Source organism: Coniophora puteana, assembly GCF_000271625.1.
Source record: "Coniophora puteana RWD-64-598 SS2 unplaced genomic scaffold CONPUscaffold_18, whole genome shotgun sequence".
In the NCBI taxonomy this organism is placed as follows: Eukaryota; Fungi; Basidiomycota; class Agaricomycetes; order Boletales; family Coniophoraceae; genus Coniophora; species Coniophora puteana.
Window position 1 is genome coordinate 520,847 of NW_006913070.1, and position 18,936 is coordinate 539,782.

The 18,936-nt window shown below is 51.5% G+C and overlaps 6 protein-coding genes across 6 annotated transcripts; 1 reads left to right on the plus strand and 5 right to left on the minus strand.

Annotated features, from left to right (window-relative positions):
- Positions 1–601: 601 nt before the first annotated feature.
- Positions 602–1,090, minus strand: CONPUDRAFT_30739 (uncharacterized protein; the record flags this gene model as incomplete). Its single annotated transcript, XM_007776586.1, has 1 exon — positions 602–1,090. A coding segment is annotated over one exon (489 nt), but the record flags the coding sequence as incomplete, so codon positions are not given.
- A 2,246-nt stretch (positions 1,091–3,336) lies between these two features.
- Positions 3,337–8,932, plus strand: CONPUDRAFT_169800 (uncharacterized protein; the record flags this gene model as incomplete). The annotated part of the gene is made up of 13 exons (XM_007776756.1): positions 3,337–3,620; positions 3,675–4,456; positions 6,173–6,468; positions 6,526–6,596; positions 6,660–6,790; positions 6,842–6,957; positions 7,015–7,235; positions 7,281–7,763; positions 7,819–8,009; positions 8,057–8,182; positions 8,232–8,328; positions 8,387–8,589; positions 8,674–8,932. The coding sequence occupies 3 exons, from the start codon at positions 3,337–3,339 to the stop codon at positions 6,403–6,405; spliced, it is 1,299 nt and encodes a 432-aa protein (XP_007774946.1). The 3' UTR covers positions 6,406–6,468; positions 6,526–6,596; positions 6,660–6,790; positions 6,842–6,957; positions 7,015–7,235; positions 7,281–7,763; positions 7,819–8,009; positions 8,057–8,182; positions 8,232–8,328; positions 8,387–8,589; positions 8,674–8,932.
- A 76-nt stretch (positions 8,933–9,008) lies between these two features.
- CONPUDRAFT_77697 (uncharacterized protein) lies at positions 9,009–9,974 on the minus strand (the record flags this gene model as incomplete). Its single annotated transcript, XM_007776757.1, has 1 exon — positions 9,009–9,974. The coding sequence occupies one exon, from the start codon at positions 9,972–9,974 to the stop codon at positions 9,009–9,011; it is 966 nt and encodes a 321-aa protein (XP_007774947.1).
- A 618-nt stretch (positions 9,975–10,592) lies between these two features.
- Positions 10,593–11,243, minus strand: CONPUDRAFT_93668 (ribosomal protein L18ae; the record flags this gene model as incomplete). The annotated part of the gene is made up of 4 exons (XM_007776758.1): positions 10,593–10,658; positions 10,798–10,974; positions 11,089–11,131; positions 11,188–11,243. The coding sequence occupies 4 exons, from the start codon at positions 11,241–11,243 to the stop codon at positions 10,593–10,595; spliced, it is 342 nt and encodes a 113-aa protein (XP_007774948.1).
- Positions 11,244–14,505: 3,262 nt separating this feature from the next.
- CONPUDRAFT_159664 (uncharacterized protein) lies at positions 14,506–15,281 on the minus strand (the record flags this gene model as incomplete). Its single annotated transcript, XM_007776759.1, has 4 exons — positions 14,506–14,739; positions 14,792–14,958; positions 15,011–15,140; positions 15,249–15,281. The coding sequence occupies 4 exons, from the start codon at positions 15,279–15,281 to the stop codon at positions 14,506–14,508; spliced, it is 564 nt and encodes a 187-aa protein (XP_007774949.1).
- Positions 15,282–15,731: 450 nt separating this feature from the next.
- On the minus strand, positions 15,732–18,217 carry CONPUDRAFT_159665 (glycoside hydrolase family 37 protein; the record flags this gene model as incomplete). Its single annotated transcript, XM_007776760.1, has 7 exons — positions 15,732–16,004; positions 16,070–16,177; positions 16,234–16,561; positions 16,619–16,988; positions 17,057–17,221; positions 17,293–17,488; positions 18,023–18,217. 7 exons carry the CDS (start codon positions 18,215–18,217, stop codon positions 15,732–15,734), a joined length of 1,635 nt encoding a protein of 544 aa, XP_007774950.1.
- Positions 18,218–18,936: the final 719 nt, after the last annotated feature.

Consider the following 18,936-nt stretch of genomic DNA (forward strand, 5'->3'; position numbering starts at 1 on the left):
GAGTGCACCATCATCGACGCCCTGAGGTATGAAAGCAACGGGTATAAAGTTATTTTCGTCCGATAGATATGCATGTACAGAGTTAGCCGCGTCGCCATCGAGATCCAGCCCATAATACGATCAGGGAGAGAGTAGACGCGAAGAGAGGAGCGAAGGAGTAGGAGCAAAGAAGTAAATAAATTACCATACCGACGGTATGGCGAACGCGAACATTTTCGACTTGCCGATCGACACCTGATGCTGCTGCTGCTGGACCGGCATCGCGTCGTGTTTTGACACGGGCGACGACTCGGCCGATACGATCCGCGCCGTGTGGTCCTCGATGCCGTGAGGCGTCTTGGGAGACGCTGTCGAGGCAGGGGACGACGAGGTGGAGTACGAAGGGGAGGGGGTCTCCGGAGTATCTGGAGGCGAGTACGAGGGAGCAGGCGGGTGCGCGAGAGGGGCCGCTGGTGGGGGTGATGGGCGCACCGGCTTCGGAGGCGAGGGATACCGCTGAGGGGCATAAGGGGAGGGAGATGGTGTCGACGAGTTCGACGACGTGGGCCCGGGAGTGGGCGTCGACGAGGTGAAGACAGTGGAGGGGGGGTGGAGGAGTCGCCTTCGAAGGGGAGGGGAGGATGTAGGTGGGATAGGGTCCAGGGCCCGCGAAGTCCTTGCGGATCATCGCCTCGAACTCCTGTAGTGTGACGGGGTCGACATTGAGCTCCCAATCCAAGTACTGACACATCTCCCTCTCCATCTGGTTGATCTCGCGCAACTGGAACATACTCTGTGCGACGATGCTCCAACTCTTGTTGGAGTACGTGTCGTCGCAGATCACCTTAGAAGCGATCATGAACGCGGAGACGAACAGACGGTGGCCAGAAGAGCCGCGAGCAGTGGGGAAGCGCGCCTTGAGACGCTGGAGGAGGACGAGGGCGGCAAAGGTAACCGATGCGTGGAGTTTCGTCCGGTGGAGGGCGTAGGTGATGAAGTACGGTAGCTTCACAGTAGAGCCCGACGACGAGGGAGGGTACTCCGGACAGGCGATGAGATGAGTGATGAAGCGGGCGCAGAGGCGCGCCGCGTTCTCGTGCCCGTAGAAGGGGTCGCAGGTTGTTGAAGGCTGTGTCGACGTCGACTCCGGCGAGGCCTAGAACGGAGTTGTAGGAAACTCCGGGAACCAAGAAATTAGGCATGAACGTACCGATGGGGGCAGATAGAACCCTTGTCTCGACCGGGAACCGGGATGTTGTGCGCGGCGCGGAAGGGGGAGGGGTGCTGAGTGATGGAGGGACCCATTACAACTGCCATGATGATACCAGAGGATGAGGGAAACGGGACGGGGAAAGTTGGACGAAAAGGATGCGAAAAAGGGCTGGAAAAGAAGAGGGGTGGAGCGGTTCACGAAATATTCGCGCAACAGCACACTTGAGACGATGAAGGTGCCATCTCTAGGAAGTGTGATGTTAGAGGAGAAGAAGGTATCCGTACGCACGATGGGTGAGATGCGCGATGCAAGCTGAGTTCGGAGCGACGGTACCGGTGCGATTGTTGGACGACGCGGTGGGATGCACCACGCCATGAGAGGCATCTTGAGAAAAGTGATGCCGAGTGGCGCTATCACCGGCAGCGATTTGGGAGAGTAAAGCAGCGCAAGCGGGGTGACCTACCTGTCACTCAGCGCGGTTCCAGGAACAATCATGGCATCCAAAAGATCTTCTTTTGCGGCTGAAGTTCCGTAGCTATTCTAGATCTCATCTATATGTTGACTGAGAATCAGCTGTTGGCGTACGCGTTGGCTGCAAATCGGTTAGAATATGTTGAGAATATGGTTGAAATAATGCGTATTGACCTTGGATCAGCCGGCTGATAATATAAACGTCTCTTAGACCTGGGGGAAGAAACGGGCACCAGACGCATAAATAGAATGATTACTCACTGCGGCCATGCGTGTATGTGTGTAGCTGGTAGGAAGACAGATGACAGCGGCGAGGGCCAAGTCTGAGATCTGAAGCTGAAGATCCGACGCACAGAGGCATGCGCGTCGAATCATGCAAAGTCAAAATCAAATTATAATTTTGTTTATTGTGGTCTATTATTTACATGGTAAAGGATGATGCAGCTTATCAGTATCTCCTGCAGCTGCACGCGTCTGATTTACAGAAGGAGCAAGAATCAAACCGACGGCGAATGTCGATGAATTACGGTAATTTGACATAGATGCAGGGTACGAAGGATGCAGTTAGGATCTACGATGAATCCTCCACCGATCAGTAGATCCGCCTCCAATCCGTGCGCGTCGGAATCTGGGGTTTTCCGCAGTGGTTACGCTAGCAGTTACCGTAAGGCGCGCTCCCGTAACAACTTTGCGCCTGGGCTCTTTGGTCAATCCAGAGACATCCTGACCACAGGCGGTGGACTTACCAGGTACCTATGGAACCTACCAGAGGAACTTGCCGAACGGGTAGGAAACTCTAACCTTGCAGTGGATATCCCAGTATACCCTACCCCTTGACAGGTCCGAGCTAACCCTCCCTTGCAACACCTGTGGCACCTGCCACGAGCCAGTGACTTGCCAAATGCATAGAAGATCTAAAATAGGTATATGGCAACCTTGCTTTACTATTGTCATCATTACATTAAGCTTCTTGCCATTATCCAAGGCTATTCAAGTACGCCCGAGCCCGTTCAAAGCTAACGTTGCGGAGCAGGTGGGGTAATGCTACTAGTACGCTAATCGAGGGGTTGTCCTTGAAGCTTAACAGCTTTCTCAACAGCACGCATTTTTTCCCGCATCACTGTGCTTTTTTGAGATGTGCCTGATGCTTCATGTCTCTGCATCATCGCAGAGGCTGACTGTATTAGTTGCAGTAAGTGTCAATATTCTTCAACCTGTACTAGAGCAGCAGATCACTAAGCTGCATGGCCAGGCTAAGCTCACCAGAGGCTGCGTGTATCTACATCCGAGTTGGCAACGGACAGTCAACTCGGTCCGTCCGGGAGCTGCAGTGCGGGTATGGCTAATGGGAAACTGCAGGACTGATTAGATTCAGCGTTAGATTGCGTTTCCCCTCAAAAATGTCAAAGCGTCAAATGTGCACGTATAGCCATAAGCAATATCAGCACCATGTCAGGTAATATGAGATCTCCGTGTTGTAATTGCGTACACTTTGAATCTCGCAGACTGCCGGTTTTGAGCCCACCTATCATACTATCCAGGAGCGCATCTGCGTTCTCTAAAACTTCCTTCCCCATGTTTTCTGTGATAAGGTAAGTGTATGCACTTCCTGCATTGTCGCCTCCCTTCCCTACCTCACATCCGAGTCAAGCATCCGGGGAACTCCCAAAATCATGCTGTCGCCAATCAACAAGTTCTCAACTTTCCTCAAAGAAGCATCTCTCTTCTTTGACGATGGCAACGTGGTTCTTGCTGCTGCAACTACAGGCAGCGAAAACGGTCTTCTCTTTTGCGTCCACAAATCAGTTTTATCCATGCTCTCCCCTATTTTTGCAGACATGTTCATGCTATGTACCTCTACGGACCCAGAGGATTTCTATGAAGGCATACCAGCCGTGCGTATGTACGATGAGCCAGATGATGTCCGCGACCTTCTTAATGTCTACTACCATGCCTCGTAAGTCCTTGCTTCCCTCGCCGAAGTTTATCAGTCAATCATGAAAATCACCAGGATAACCGCACTCACCCGCTACAACCCTGAAACGCCAAGAAAAATTCAAGGCCCTCTCCGTCTTGCGAAGAAGTATCAAATTGCATCGCTGTATGGCCAGCTTGTCAGGCACTTCCAGGCGGATTGGCCGCAGACACTTCCAGAGTGGGATCGGCTCGAAAGCGAGATCAAAGCCCAGCATCAACTCTGCATGGACGTAGAAGATCCTGATGATGCCCCTTATGCTGACGTTGTGTATCCCGAACCTGGCTCAGCCATTCGACTGGCCCGCGAATTTAACCTCGACAAGGTTCTACCGGCCGCTTTCTATCATATGTCTCGTCTTGATATCACTTGCGACCGCGCAAAGCTGCACCTTGAGGAGGTTGCCGCTCGTATTGATGAAGTTCACGAATCAGAGGGTCGCACCGGGGACTGGTCGTTCCTGACAAAGGACGATCTTCAATGCCTGTTGCTCGGCCGGGAGCGCATCTACCAGCATATGCAAATGGAGTCTGGCCGATTCGACTTCCCGCCAGATCACCCCAACTGCAACCCTAGCTGCAACAGAAGAAGCGTCCACACTAAATTCTCTATGCTCCTCCGCTCCACAGATGCTTTGGATGATTTGAAGGCGCTTGTAGTTGACGGGGATTATATAACAGAGGGAGTATGTGCAGGATGTCGGTCCAGAGCTAATGCGACAGCGCTAGACGTGCGGATGAATATCTGGGAGAAGCTCCCTGAGTACTTCAACCTTCCGTTGCCTTCAAACATGTACGATGAAGAGACTGAGGTACGAGGTGATTAATGTTAAAGATGATCATAATATTCACGTAGATTTTGTAGTATTAATGTCTGGCGAGGACTTGTGTCCAGTTCGTGTACAACTATGTAAATAACATCAGTGATATTAGCATATTGTACCCATTTGACACCCAGAACGCAGGCATCCTCCGTCTCTGGAATCTTGAGCTCCTTCCCGACCTTCGGCGGATTTATTTCCGCCTATCCTTGGCCTCATACCTTTGTATGATGTAATTATCGTATAGTGCAACAGCCAGCTGATAGCCTACCGTACCATTTTGAATGGGAGGACCAAGAAACTTTTGCGGGCATCTCAGCGCCGCTGAAAATTGCGTCCTGGCGAAGCAACAAATTGCTTCAAGATAGCATTTACGCACCTGACGACCGTTCACAAGGAGTTTGACCTGCTCAATGGAAAAGGCCCTCAAGGTAAATTCCGTAATCAGAGCAGGTCCATGGGGCTGGTCGCCAGGCTCACGGCACGTACGAGCTTGGCGGCGTAGTCTGGAAAATGTGAAGTAGGAGGGTGAGCATACGCATCAGTGAAGAGAGGCAAAGAAAGTGGACGAATAGCCATGGGTAGTCTTGCCAGCGAAAAACGCACTACGCTCCGCGTAAGACGCACTCTTAAGGGTAAGGCAACGCTGGAGAAACGTCGCGATGAGCATCAAAATCTCAACCCCGGCTGTGACCACGAACATAAATGACGCTAAGGATTTTATTCCGGAATCACCCTACGACCATACCATGAAAAGGCATCCGCTTTGATCTGTAGAGCAGCATCGCATTTGTCTTGACCGTCAAGCCCAGGGTGCTCTGGGCGTAGGCGTATCCTGTTCGCTTGCTTGATTGTCGCTCACTCCTTGGGAACACCGCGTCCTCCGTAAACGCGTAGCAGGCCCTCGAGCATGTACACGCCGTTGGGCCTTAAGATCTTGGGCAACTTGAGCGTCTTGCTGATAAGGGCTGAGGCCGGGCTGCACTGGTCGAGCGGCTGGGTGCGACTGCGCAGGTGACCGGTGAGGTACGCTAGGAGGTGGAAAGATGGGAGTAGAGGAGGAGGGCGTTTCCTCACCAAAAATGCGACCGCGTTTACTTTCGATGATGCCGCCTCGGCACCTACTGTACCAGCTTCCCAAAGCCTGACCCGTAGTGGTGCTTCTTCGGCGTAGTTACGTCTATTTCCCAATGTTCTTACATACTTCCCTTGCAATGGCAGTGACAAATTCAAAAAAAGAGGAGGGCGCGCGTACTTCCGTTTATGTATTCCGCACCCTGGCTAGCGCTTTGGTTGTTTGAACATGAATAGCTTGCAGATCGCTTCGGCGGAAAACTGTTTCAATGTGACGGATATTGGCTGGTATTTGGCAGTTGGTGTTTTGGGAAATTGACGTTGGATCAAGTAGAGAGGTTCACATCATGTAGCAGGCACTCGCTTTGCCATGGGATAAATAAAAGTCGGCATGATGCATCGATGCACCAAGCTCAAGTGCGAGGGTGTGGCATGCAGTGTGAGGCTCACGGAGCCTGTCGACACATGTTTGTCCTTATTAGGCTGAGAAGCTAAAGGGTTGAACGCTTTCCAAAATGAGACCAAGGCCCGCGACGCGCCGCGTAACATGTCCATGAGCCCTCCTACCAAATCCTAAGATCCCTTCGGAGTCGACCAGCTCGCAGAAGACTTGCTTAGCGTGATGCACTTTGTTCCTTAGACCTAGACCCCTCCAACGTTCCCGACCTGCCCGTGCTCGTAGCCCTCTCTCATAACGACCCCTTCCTCACCGCAGAATCATTCAACGTCGACGACTTCCTCCTGTCATGCTCGCATACGTCGCTACCGGATATACACTCTGAACTCAAGGGATATTCGCTGTCTCTGCAAGAAGAACTTGCCCACCGCATCAACGATGACTATGAAACCTTCATCAGCCTCAGCTGCAGATGATCGGGAGAGGGCAAACACCTAGAGAAAATGAACGCACCGCTATCAGTGCAAACTCAGGTTCAGGTGAAGTCCTAAGGCGTTATCACCCCATTATATGCTAACATGAACACCTTGCTCAAGAAGCGGTGCAGTCGCTTTAAGCTGCTATTCATCGCAAGCCGGATGCGTGCTCGAAGATCAGAGAGGAGAAGGTGAGCATTTCTCTCGTCTGCGCTTGAGTAAGCATACCTTCATATGCTCATCAAGGTATCTAGATCTGTCACAAAAGCGGATCGTTGTTGCACGCCATACCACCCTCAAGGCAAAGTCCACGAGGCAAAGGCTCGGTGCGACGATTTCCTTCTCGCCCTCCGGGAGAAAGTTCGCCAGAAACTCCGGGCATCGTGTAAGTCTACTGTTCCTCTCGAAAGCACGCAGCCATATTGACTCATGACAGGGCGTGAGGAAAGCGAGCGAAACATGTGCCGCGGGCTGTGAAATACAGCCAACTGATGGATCATGCACCGAAGACCAAAGACGATAACTGCACGTTCTCGTTGATGAGATACGAAGGTATGCACACCCCAATTTTCTCATTTCTATAATGGCACTGACTTCCCAAATTCCCAGAGTGGACCGCACGCAATCAATGCCATCATCGGACCTCGATCACGTCTTTTCTGCGGCAGTAACGGTGATGGCAACGAAGAAAGACACTAGGGCGTCCGAAATCGAGCGCACCAAGGCGTTCGCTGAAGCGCCAGAATGCCTCCATATCTAGGAGTTAGGGATTATGGAAGAACGCGGACTGCGCTCTTCAGAGAGATCTCATGCCGGATTTTCTGCGAAAAGTGAGCCCCTGTTTCTCGATAAGCATCTACTCATCCTTCTTATAGACCGCATACGCCGGTACTCTGAGCGTACTTCGTTCCCCCCCATGCCCTATATTCCAACGCTGGCCATCCCCCAGTCCGGTGGGAACGGACGCGTCCTCCTTCGGATTTACCTATACCCCGCACGCCTTTGCTTCGAAGGAAATCCCTTCTCAGACCCAAATAAACGATGTAACCTCAACGGCATACCTCTTGAACGATTCGGAAGACTCGCTCGCAGCATTCCACAATCAAACACTCAGTTTTGTTCGAACGTGATATGACGCGCATCACGGAGACCGCTTGTCAAGTATCTCGAAATCCGGCGGCGATGAAGTTGAAGGATAAGGATGGGGTCACTGCTGTGTTAGCAAGCCCAACGAGGGCACGAGGGCACGTGGAAGGTTTTAAGATCATGTCGAATGTCGTTTGGGCGAAGGTGGAGCAAAAGGTAACGGATGAGCTTGGAAGTGCCGTGTTCAAAGTGGAGAATACCGATGAATTCCGGTAAGTGAGCTGTTCCTTGTGATGCTTCGACTGTTCACCTGGCCAAATACTCTAGCGACATGGACCAACGCAAGCGTTCACTCAATCACTCAGATCCCTGGCATTTTCCACTCACGTCGTTGGAAGCATGCGAGTATCTTCAGTCTATGCTGCCTTCGAGTAACAGTGTCAGCTGCCTACGTATTTCCAGCTTCGTTGGAAGCGTTCCTATGCATTGGCGCCATTCATATAGCAGTCTAAAGCATAGTACGTCTGGATGATGACTTGTAGACGATCTCACTAATCCACTTTAGTTTTATTGTAGCGTGTACAATACGTCACCGCTCAAGTCAACGCTACATGGCCGCAATGACGATTACTGGAGTGCCCAATTTTGTACCCCCGAAACAGAATTTCAGATTTGGCAACTAACGCTTCAGGTACCGATTTTCATTGCTTTGAATGACATTATTCCTCAGTTATTGCTAGTTAATGAGCTGGGCAAGTACAAGCCTTGGGTAAAGGGGGATGGTCCCAGTATCGAATAAATCCCTCGGAAAGGCAAATCTACCCCAGGCAGCGACAGGTTCAGGAACTTTTCGTCACTTATGTTGACCAATCTGAACGATCGTCTTGGGCTTTAGTTTTCGTTAACGCAGCCCCCCACCTCCCGTTCCTCTTCCTCCGCCATATGATAACTCTACATTTGAGTCCACCGAAGCGGATAACCACGCGATCAAACAGTCAGCCACTTTAGTTATCCAAATTAGCCGACTTCAGCAGAACGCTGGATACCGAAGAGAATAGCAGAATGCTGCTTGATTGATGGAAACCCATCTTGTAGAAGGTAAGCCCTGCGAGGACATTGTTTTCACCCTCAAACTTTGACTCAAAGACGCCTTCCTCCCTCGTGCGCTCCATTCCCTCCCAGCTCCGCGCCATGCCCAACGAGCGACCTCCCGTCAAGCCCAGTTATATCGTGCACACCATCCTTCAACCCCTCAAGGACTTCTTTGCAGGCGCAGGCGAGCGTCTCAAAGATGCGCATATGCATGCATATACAACGGAGGTGTTCAACAACGTTTGCCAGCGGTGTATTGACGCTGATTTATAGTATGCCTACTCAAACATATAGACTTCATCTGATTGGTGCTAGTATACATCTCTGATAATCATACAATATACATGCTCGCTCTGAAACAAATACGAACACTGGCACTGTACAAGAAAAGGTGTCAGGTGCTATTGCATTCAAATCATGCCACGCTAGCCCTCCTTTTCACCATGGATCTGAACACGGTATAGACAAGTAGCCCCTGCACCCCAGTTATCCATTATTTCCACCACAACTATTTCCGTCATAATCTTCAAAGCCTTCGCATCCTCAAATACAGGAAATGTTTGAACTGGGTTTGGGGAGGAGATGTTGTATACGAAGAAAGCCAGCGGTGCATAAACATCGCGTGACAAAGCTATGGGGGGGGATTTCCGAGAGCCCAGTGCTTGGGCTAAGTCTGAAGGTAGCGTGATACCCTCGGCTGCCAGATTCTTCTCCTTTTCCATAACAAGCCCCCATACAATGATTATTTGAGGGGCCAGCTCAATCTCCGGGCTCATTTGCTTTGGAGGATGCTCGATGGTAACGTGAGTGACTGCAATGGGGGTGGCCAGGAAAACACCAAGCTGCCCGTGGCGCGCGTTGATGCGCCAACAAGAGCCAATTTCTTTGTTTGGCTTCAAGGCGAGTTCGGGTGGATGGACCTTTGGTGAAAGGAAAGGGATGCGAAGGCCAGTGGCCTGGGTGGTGAGTTCATGGATGACCTGAGCACCAGCAGAGCTGAGAGCAAAATCCGGAAGGTCAAGGTGACCGAATGAATGACGCTGAAAAGCCTCTTGGACTGTACGACTCAAGGCTGCACGAGAAATAGTGTTCTGCTTGAGGTCTGCAATCTGCTTCTCTGACTCCAAAATGCGCTCCTTCAGAACTGACACATGGCCCTCTAAGTCTGCAATATGCTGCTGAAAGTCTTCCCATGTGTGGCGGGGTGAATTGATGGCAATTTGCAGTTCCGGGCTTGAGACTACGGTGCCATCAGCATGAGATGGACATAAGGTAGAGCCTATGCCAGCAAAGAAGCACCCAGATAATTGACCGGTCTCAAAGAAACAGCGAGATGCATAAGAGAGAAGTATAGCGCTAGCTACACCAACTACAAGCCCAATGATTGTCATGAGTGGGCTTGAGAGACGAGGACTAGGGTTTCGGGTTCGTCGTTCGAAGAGGCGTTTGATATTGTCATGTTCTGTTTCAGTTGACAGGCGCCTTGGCCTCCTACGATTTGAACCGAGCTTTGCAATAGACGTAAAACTGTCTTTATCCATCGCTGCAGTGAAATAGTCAGATACCAGACAATCTTGCTGTGCAAAGAGCGTACAGGGCTGGTAAAGGGGACTTGAGAAGAGGTGTTAAGCTGGGCGCTAGCCAACGCAGCGCAACATGGATCGGAGTATGTAAAGATGTCATTTACATCGTCACCATACCTATTGGTACCTGCAAGTGCTATGCCTGTTCACCTGTCTGTGTCAAACATTGCAGTAAAAGGCTCAGATCAACTGTTGCTCTCTGCTGCTGCGCTGTCGCGACTGCACACTGACAAACACAATCACAGCTTATTAGATAGTGTCCATCCCATGTGCCGTAGTCCCTGCCGAATCACTCGGGTATCTCTCAGAGGCCATGGGCGTTGAGCACATATACCATAATGCATGCATGCATCGCGTGAAATACATGGCCAAGCAAGTGATAATTTTGGTACCATAAACCATGCAACAAGTCCCCACGAAGACCAATCAGAACGTCGTTGGACACTGAGCAACAAATTTCGGCTTCGACTTGACCACGCGGTGAGGGCGAGACTTGAGAATGGGTTAGAGAAGCTACTTAATGTACGGCCCGTGGACACCGTCGGCCTTTTGGAGCCCAACTACGCGGATGACCTGTCCGATTATATTTGTGAGATCGCGCTTTCGACTATAAACGCGAATGGGAGCATACGTGGATCGACCGGAAATGGGCGTGGTACCGTGCAGCCATGTCCTGGTAGTGGCTCTTGACGGCGTCGGCGCGCGAGAGCTCACGGAACTCCTTATACATGATGTGCGTGCCGGAACGCGAGTCGTAGTGGGGCCAGATATCGAAGTTCTTCACCGTCAGCAGGCGCTTCTCGTGAGTCTACATCGAAGAGCGAAGAAGAAGAAAACGCAAGGGGGGACGCATTGCCTGCTAACCTGCCATCTATCTGTCACTTGAACGGCTGCAAGGGGCTAGAACTCACATAGCAATGACGCCGACGATTTCACTGGACGCCTTCTTGACTTTCTTCAGTTGCCTAAAACCCCATCAAGATCATGTAATGGTGAATATTTTACGAAAGATTTGGCGCACCTCAGGAAGCACCAAAAGTGCGATGGCAACAACTTCTCGAGCGCGAAGATGCGCATGCGGTAGATTCAGGGAGTTGGGTCATTCTCCGTAGGGAGATGGCGACCGACGACTTGAAACTCCTGATGGCCCATGTGCAACCTTGAACCGAAAAATTGCAGAGCATCAGCAATTCATCCCACCACCGACATCAGCCCATCCGTTCCCTGTCCCAGTCATCCATCCATCTAAACCCAGCGCCAGCCATCCAACGTAACCGGCCCGCACAAACAACTTGTATACGCGCAGAAATGGTCCTGGGGCATCAGAATGGCGATATGGCGTAGGCGCACCTTGAGCGTCGTATGCTTGAGAAGACGTTTGGCGTTGTCGACGACGATGACCGGGTTCTCGGTGATATATTTGTGTCTATTTGGGTCCACGGAGCTTGAAACTAGCGTATCTCACTATCAGCCATTGTCAACGCGAGCTCCGCAACCTTCGCATTTTTGGCCATATAATGGACGTTGTTTTCTCCATCACAAAATGCATGGCGATGCTGAATGCGCCGCGCATGTCGCCTTAAGGATACTCTTTGACACGTCGAGAGTTACGGTGTTCTGCCGGACTGCGCAGTGCTACGCACATCTGGCTAATGCCCTACACAATAGGTTCTCAAGCGTCACTTGCTTTCTCCACTAGCTCAAGGTTCTTCCTAGAAAGAGGTCTTCTACGCTGACTATCATTGATTCGAAGAGACAACAGGATAGGCTGCGGCACCCGTTCAGCGAGCATTTGGCGAGGTACGTCGTCGTTCATTCCACCGAGCCTCACCTCCCTTACTGTTTCCCTAGGTAGACGTACCTCCAGCATACATCTCTCTATGTAATTACACTGCCCCAACACCCGTATCCATACCCACCCCGGCACTAAACCAAGCTAACCCATCCTCCTCCCATATCTCCGCCCATACACTGTCAGTAGGCATCCGCACGACAAATCATCTCTCCCTGGAGAAATCCGACGGATGAATTCAAGGCTCATTCTGCATCTACCCGTCCTTCTCTCTCACCGCGCACCTCCTCCCACCCCGCAGAGACGACACAGAAGGTACCCACCAGGAACTTCAACTTCAAACCGAGGACGGCTGGATCGACGGAAACGTGCATGTTCAGAGGTCACCCAGTCAGAAGGCCGGCGATGCGATCTCAAAATCAAAACGCATGCGGGTAGACATGCACACCAAAGACGGACCCATCTATATCCAACTTGTGCGTCCTTCAACCCCTTGTGTATTCACTCGGTTCACACATGCTAAGCCATCTTCAAAATCCCGTAGTTGCTCACGTCCCCTTCGCCCTTACCCTCTACACCGGCGATGGCCGCGTCGCACTCCTCCCTCCACGCAGCTTCCGCAGGCCGCTCGCAGGAATGATCGGAGTCTGTGTAGTTTCAGGCCCACTTCATAGGGCGGGATCATGTTAACTTTCATTTTGACGTAGCTGTTGTATTTACTAAAACCATATTTTACCTCGGTCTGGAGGTGATGAACAAGCCTGGATCAGGACAATAATTAAAGGTCAACTCGGAATTGCTTACCTCAATACCGTGATGAAGAAGGGTGCATATCCCTGTTGAAACCGGGAAGCACCTCTTCCTGTGCAGCGCTGTGAGTCTTACTATCAAGAACCTTGCCACCAGCTGTCTTGCTCTTTGGTATGCGACTTTGCAAGAGTGTTACCCTTGGCCTCAGATGAGAGCTCTTCATTCTTGCCCTCATCCCCATGGTTGAGGAAGAAATGCGTGTCCTTGGGAAACCGCACACCCTCCGCCATCAACAAGGCCTTGTCAGCATTCACCCGGACATTGTTGACAGATGAAGAGCGTACCTATGTGCTGTTAAAATCAGGTACAGTGAAGGATGGGCTGGTTGACTCACTTCTTTCCGCCGTCATCAACAAGGTCGGAAAAGCCTGGCGTGAGATTAAAGATCACGTTGGTCCAGAGAGGATGGGAGTTCTTGAGTGAGAGCAAGTATGCAGAGTCGCGTAACTCAATTCCCGCCTACATACGAATATTAGCCTGCTGTGTGGAGGCATTGGCTCGGTCGGATTTAGCATAACGCACCCCAGAACCAACGTTCTTGATAAAGTTCTTTCGAGCTCCGGCTTTTTCTATGGACACAATGGCTGTCTGATAAACTTATCGGGCCTTTGCCCCGTTCTTCATTTTCTTAAGTACTTCGCCTTGTAGAGAAAGCAGGAGGCTGTAGATCTCCTCTTGTTCCTATGACTCTTAAGTCAGCTGGAAGGTGCATTTTTGCGCAACAGGACTTATTTTTGATGGGTCCACAATGATACTCCTGCCCACGTTCAAGTTAGCGCCTAGTAGCTCTTGTATCGCATCCCAGCTGCAATCAAGAATACGCCTTTGAGAACAATGGTGTCGTCTGTTGGCTCGTGAGTGGGACGCAAGTCATATAGTCACATCCGGTGTTTGTTGACCATGACTGGATGATGCGCAGATAACATACTCTGTCGAGCCCCAGTCGACTTGTGGAGGTGAGAGAGATCATTGATCAGCTTTTTGGGGAGTCGACGAGATGGCGCACGTACATCACATAGCCCTTGGCCCTTACTCCACATCTTCGTGTCAGGTCCTTCTCCTTCACCAGACCCAAGTCGAGCTTCATTCTATGCGGCAAATTGCTCGTGCGTTATCTTGATCTCCTTGTGCAGAATCATCTCCAACTTGACCGCGATGTGATCAGCCAGCAGCGTCGAAATCAAAGTAACTGCCGTTCGCCGAGTCAGTTTCCATGTTAGTCGATTCCGGCTTCTGACTGGGCCCCAACAAGCAAGGTACGAACAATTTCATCATCATATTTTACGGTCACGGAAGTAGACGCAGCGGGCGCCAGGTCGACAATCTCGACTTCGTATCTAGACTGCCCAATTCCTTCTCCCGTTCGGCATACACTTTGCCTGAGTAGGTTTCCTTCGTAAGACAGGCGACGCCTGCGCCGTTCGAACCGCCTAACAGCCAGCATGTCTACCACATGGAGACGAAGAGGGAGAGATAACGCACGAGAAAAGGAGTACGCCGCGGTTCCCCTGATTTTCATGAGCACCAGATAGTATAGTTTATCCGAGTCAATCAACAGCTCAATCAGGAACGCGAAGCTTCGGAGGAGCAATGCCTGATAAGCTATTGGGTTTCATGTTTACGTCCTTGACGCGTGTGTTGCTGCCCTGATCGTACCTATGCTCCATGTAGATGGGTTATGAGCTGTCCATGTTTTGGTCCACCTGCCGATAGTTGTCTTCAAACACGAGCTCAAACCTATCCAGTGCGGTCGAGTTGTCCGTTCCGTTTGCAGGAGCGATGGGCGCCTTGGGAAGAGACGACGCGCGTGGTGTCAGACAGCGGCATCGCACCCGGATGGTCGAATCGCCGCGTAATCCAGAACGCGAACGGCGACGCGTCGTAGTTAAACACGAGGTTCGAGCTGTTCGTGTACGACGTCATGGGTGGATCCGGGACGGGGATGACGGAGGAGGGGATGGTGTATTGCTGCTACGCCGCGTCAAAGATATTGTTGACATGTAATCTGACCAGGGCTTAGCACGGTAAACTCGATAAGATGAGAAACTACGTACCTCTGCTGGGTCTCGTAGGTGACTTGGATAGTCAGCTTCTGGGTGTCGCTCTCAAAGGCGTTGCATGCTTCTCCGGCGAGGTCGAGTTGCGCGGTAAGCCCGGTGTTGGTCTGCTTGAGCTCTTGAAGCGTGTACCCTGCGCTTCTGGTGAGTTGAATTACATGTATCAACGCACAATAGGAGCTCACCGGGACAGCTCGTCGCATTGTACAAGTAACTAGCATTAGCGGCAAATGTCGCGCTCTCAGACGCGAGCGACACGAAGCCGATGCAGCGTTGGGTACACTCTCGAGGCTGAGGTGGTTCGACAGCCCATGACTAGGGTATATACAAGGTGTGAGACGGCTGCACGCGTTCAACAGGCCGCTGGTTTTGCTGTTCAATGGGGCCTCTTGATAGGTGTATGTGGGATGCTTCATAGCCCACCTGGGACTTTTCGGAAACAACATCAGATGACATTGTCATGCTTCGATGGATGGGGCATGATCACCTTTCATTAGCTCTTGTCAGCTCCGTGGGGCCCGACAAGCGCGTGCCTTGCGCATCCAGTGAGTAACCGAGCTTGTGCATGCCGACGCAGGTGAAAGATGCGCTCATGCGCACCCAAGTTGCTCGATGCAGGAAACAATGAGCGCGACTCGGACTTGATTGCATGTCGTCACCAAGCAAACAAATGTGAGCCTGTCGAAACACTCGCGTCAGCCTTCAAGCTTCAAGCTTCAAGCTTCAAGTTGCTGCACCCCCAGATGCTTTCCTTCTTACTCATAAGGGTATAAGCTTTGGAAAGTAAGAAGTTCCAGAAGCAGAATATGCTACGACAGTGCGCGATGAAGCTAAGCGTTTAAAGATCCAAGGTGTCTTAAGTATTATGTGATGCCGGTATAATGTACATTGCAATCCATACACTGCTTAGAAGAACAACGCCTGACCGGCAATCCCAAGTAGAAGCACTAAGACCATCCCAGCCATTGCCTGCCAGTCTTTGTCGCCTACTACTGCATCTGCTTCCGCGGAGACTACCAAAGGTGAATCTAGAGTGGAGATGAGCGGACATTCCGGAGCAGCAAGCACGTCCCCGTACGTCGCTGCGACGCAGAGCAAAACACTGTTCGTCCATCCAAACCCGGCTTGGACGGTGTATTCGCCACCGTACCCGGATAGATCAACTTCGAGGATGAAGACCTTCTCGAACATTTGTTCAACATATGTGATCAGCAATATCATGAGGAGCAGTGGAAACAGCGTACGTTTCCAGTGTTATTGACGCTGTTGGTGAGTGCCAGCTGTTCGTCAGGGAGACGGTCCAACAGACCGCTGTGTAACATTCTTCCAGTGCGTGCCTGCGACGGAAACAACTTTCGTCAAAGACATCAAAAGAATACCGCCTTGGGACGCACTATGAGCAAAATACATTCGTATAGTACCGATTGGTCAGCTCCCTCTGCAGCCTGTCGGCCCACCCTTCTCCCCCTCTTGCCCTCCCAACGTTGATGATTGTCCCGTCCATTGCGCTGATATCCACATCTGGCCCTGTGGCGCTCGCGTTGCACGAAGTGCCGAGGATAGGCTGAGACAGAAGATCAGCTTCGGGCATGTTGAGTTGGCTCGCGGGGGCAAGCGCACATGATGATGGGCTAGGGGGCGGTGAAGGCGCAGGCGAAGATGTGATGTTGGATGGAAGGGCGCGAGGAGCTTGGAGGATGATGTACCGGTGTGGTGGCCAGGCATCAGGTGCGTCCCTGTAACGGGCTAATCAACGTTAAAATGCGTACTGGTACCTAAAAAATAGAGCGCACCATTGGTGCGCCGTCCAGTCCAGAAATGTAGTTGGCATGGTCCCGTTATACCTTTCCATGACCATATTGAGCGCCGCGAAGTGCCCGAACGCCTTTTCTCCGCTTTCCAGCACTTCATTCGGGACGATCCCACACCAGATCGGATAGAACGTCGCCATCGTGAAGACAGAGTTGCGTGAATTGGACATGAGATTGAAGTCGTAGGACGCGAGCTCGTCAGCATCCGACCCAGTGGAAATCGAGGATGGCTTCCCGAAGCGAGGCGGCGGCGCTCTGGTACGAAGATATCGCAGACACATTGGTAGGATCATACAAATCAGCCAACAGGAGATGTGCTTTGTCTGAAGCGAAGCGCTGGACATCAGAGACTCTATGCAGAGGGTAGAGGAGAGACGTAAATAGTGTACTGTTAAGGCCCACAGGAATGGTGTTCCGTACGTTTAGCGAGCGCAAAACCTACGCTCCTGCACGCAGGTATCGCCTCGAACCGCCCGCTGTAGTCCCACCCGGTCTCCGCACCACTTGCGAGTTCGCTATACATCTCAGCTGCTTGTTCTGTGGTGGGAAGTATTGGAAGTGCCGGATCGTGAAGGGTTTGATAGGCTACAATATGGCAGGACATGCTATATCATGTATAAAAGATTGTCACATAGCACATATGAATATATGCGCACCAGTAAGGTACAATTCCGGTCGGGGAGCGGTATTGTGAACTGCAAACCGCGCCACGCTGTAAGTCTTGTTGGTGAAGGGGCTTGTTACTTGGACACTTCTGTGTGTCTGCCACCACGCAAGCTCGACCTTAGCAAGCGACAACGCGCGCTCAAGGATGGGCGTGTCGTTTGTAGCGGTCACGTAATCGTATAACATCTATGCATTCAGAAAATGTGAGCCATGTCGAAGATATTCCCAGGGAATCATGACGTATATGGATGAAGAGAGGCGGCTGACGCTGACTGAATTCTGCATACGGTAGGCGGTGATTTAATTTGCTTGGATATTATCACGTACAGTACGTCCTTCCACCATTGGGTATAAATCCGAACTACTCTAGCTCGCCCATAAAGTTCTGCAGCGTGTCATTAACGGTATCGTAGAGCTCGGACTAGAGCAGGCCCTGTATAATCCAATAGCTGCTCCAGTGATCTACATAAAATCGTCAGCATGCGAACTGGAGGCATCTACACAACAGCGTAAAACCGAATGAGCGATGACGTTCACTGTTCTCTGAACCGACCGCCTGGGATGGCGAATGGGTGGTTGAGGGGTGCGAACGTGCTCTCTACAGGGCAAAGGCCGCCTTGGACTGCTGTTACGTTCTCCTTTCGTGCAAGCAGCGTCCAGAAGCCGTTGACCTCCAGCGAAAATGCGCGAACCAGTGGGTTCGAGATGCTATCCACGAACGGGATGCGGATAGAGTCCGTGAAGCTTGAGACCCTCTGGCTCCTCACCCTCACCTCTGAAGTTGGTATTGACGAAGTCAACAAGGTCAGCCTCAGTGAGATGCGGATAACGTAGCTTGAGCGCGTAGAAATCAGCGAGGACGGCAGGTAGGACTCGAGGGTTGGTCTGTCGGCTCGGAGAAGAGGTGGACGACATTGATTGTTTGTAGCATGTGATCAGGCGAGCGAGCATCGTTAAGTTAGAGCGCATCGTTTGAGAGATAAAGGCTAACCTCTCCTGGGCAGAATATCCAACCGATGCACCTGTATTGCGGCGGAGGAAGAGCCGTCTAAGATACGGGGGCATCAAGAGGGGCTGACCGAGGGCAGGCGCTCTCAGTAGCATAAAGCAACATTGAACGCACGTATGGATGCTGATGGTAAACGTAATGGTTGTGACCGAGTCCGCATAGGAAGCAAGGTCGGAGCTGGTTGGAGAGGTGAGTGCGAGATGAACAAGATGTACGACAGTCAGCAGCGTGAGCGTCCGCATAGATCAGTCTATGCACTCTATGGACCGGCGCAAAGCAAGGTGTTCAAGATGTTGAGGGTAGAAACGATCGGAGGGCTGGAGAAAGATGGCTAAGCGTTGAAGTGGGGTCGGCTGACACCGATTCAGACAGTTCCGTCTGCACCATCTTCTCGACAGGGAACCGAGCCTTCGACTTTACGAGCAGCTCGGAGTTGCTTGCCAATGATTGCATTTACAGCGAACATCTGGGACCGTGGCGTAGCATATATGCTAGAGCACTGCGGTCCTATGACTCACCGCTCAAGTTGCATAATGCCATTTTGCTTTAGCTCCGCCCTTCTAATACCCCGACCGGACGCAGCCTGCAGGGCACTAGCCTAGATGACACAGAACAATGTCGATTT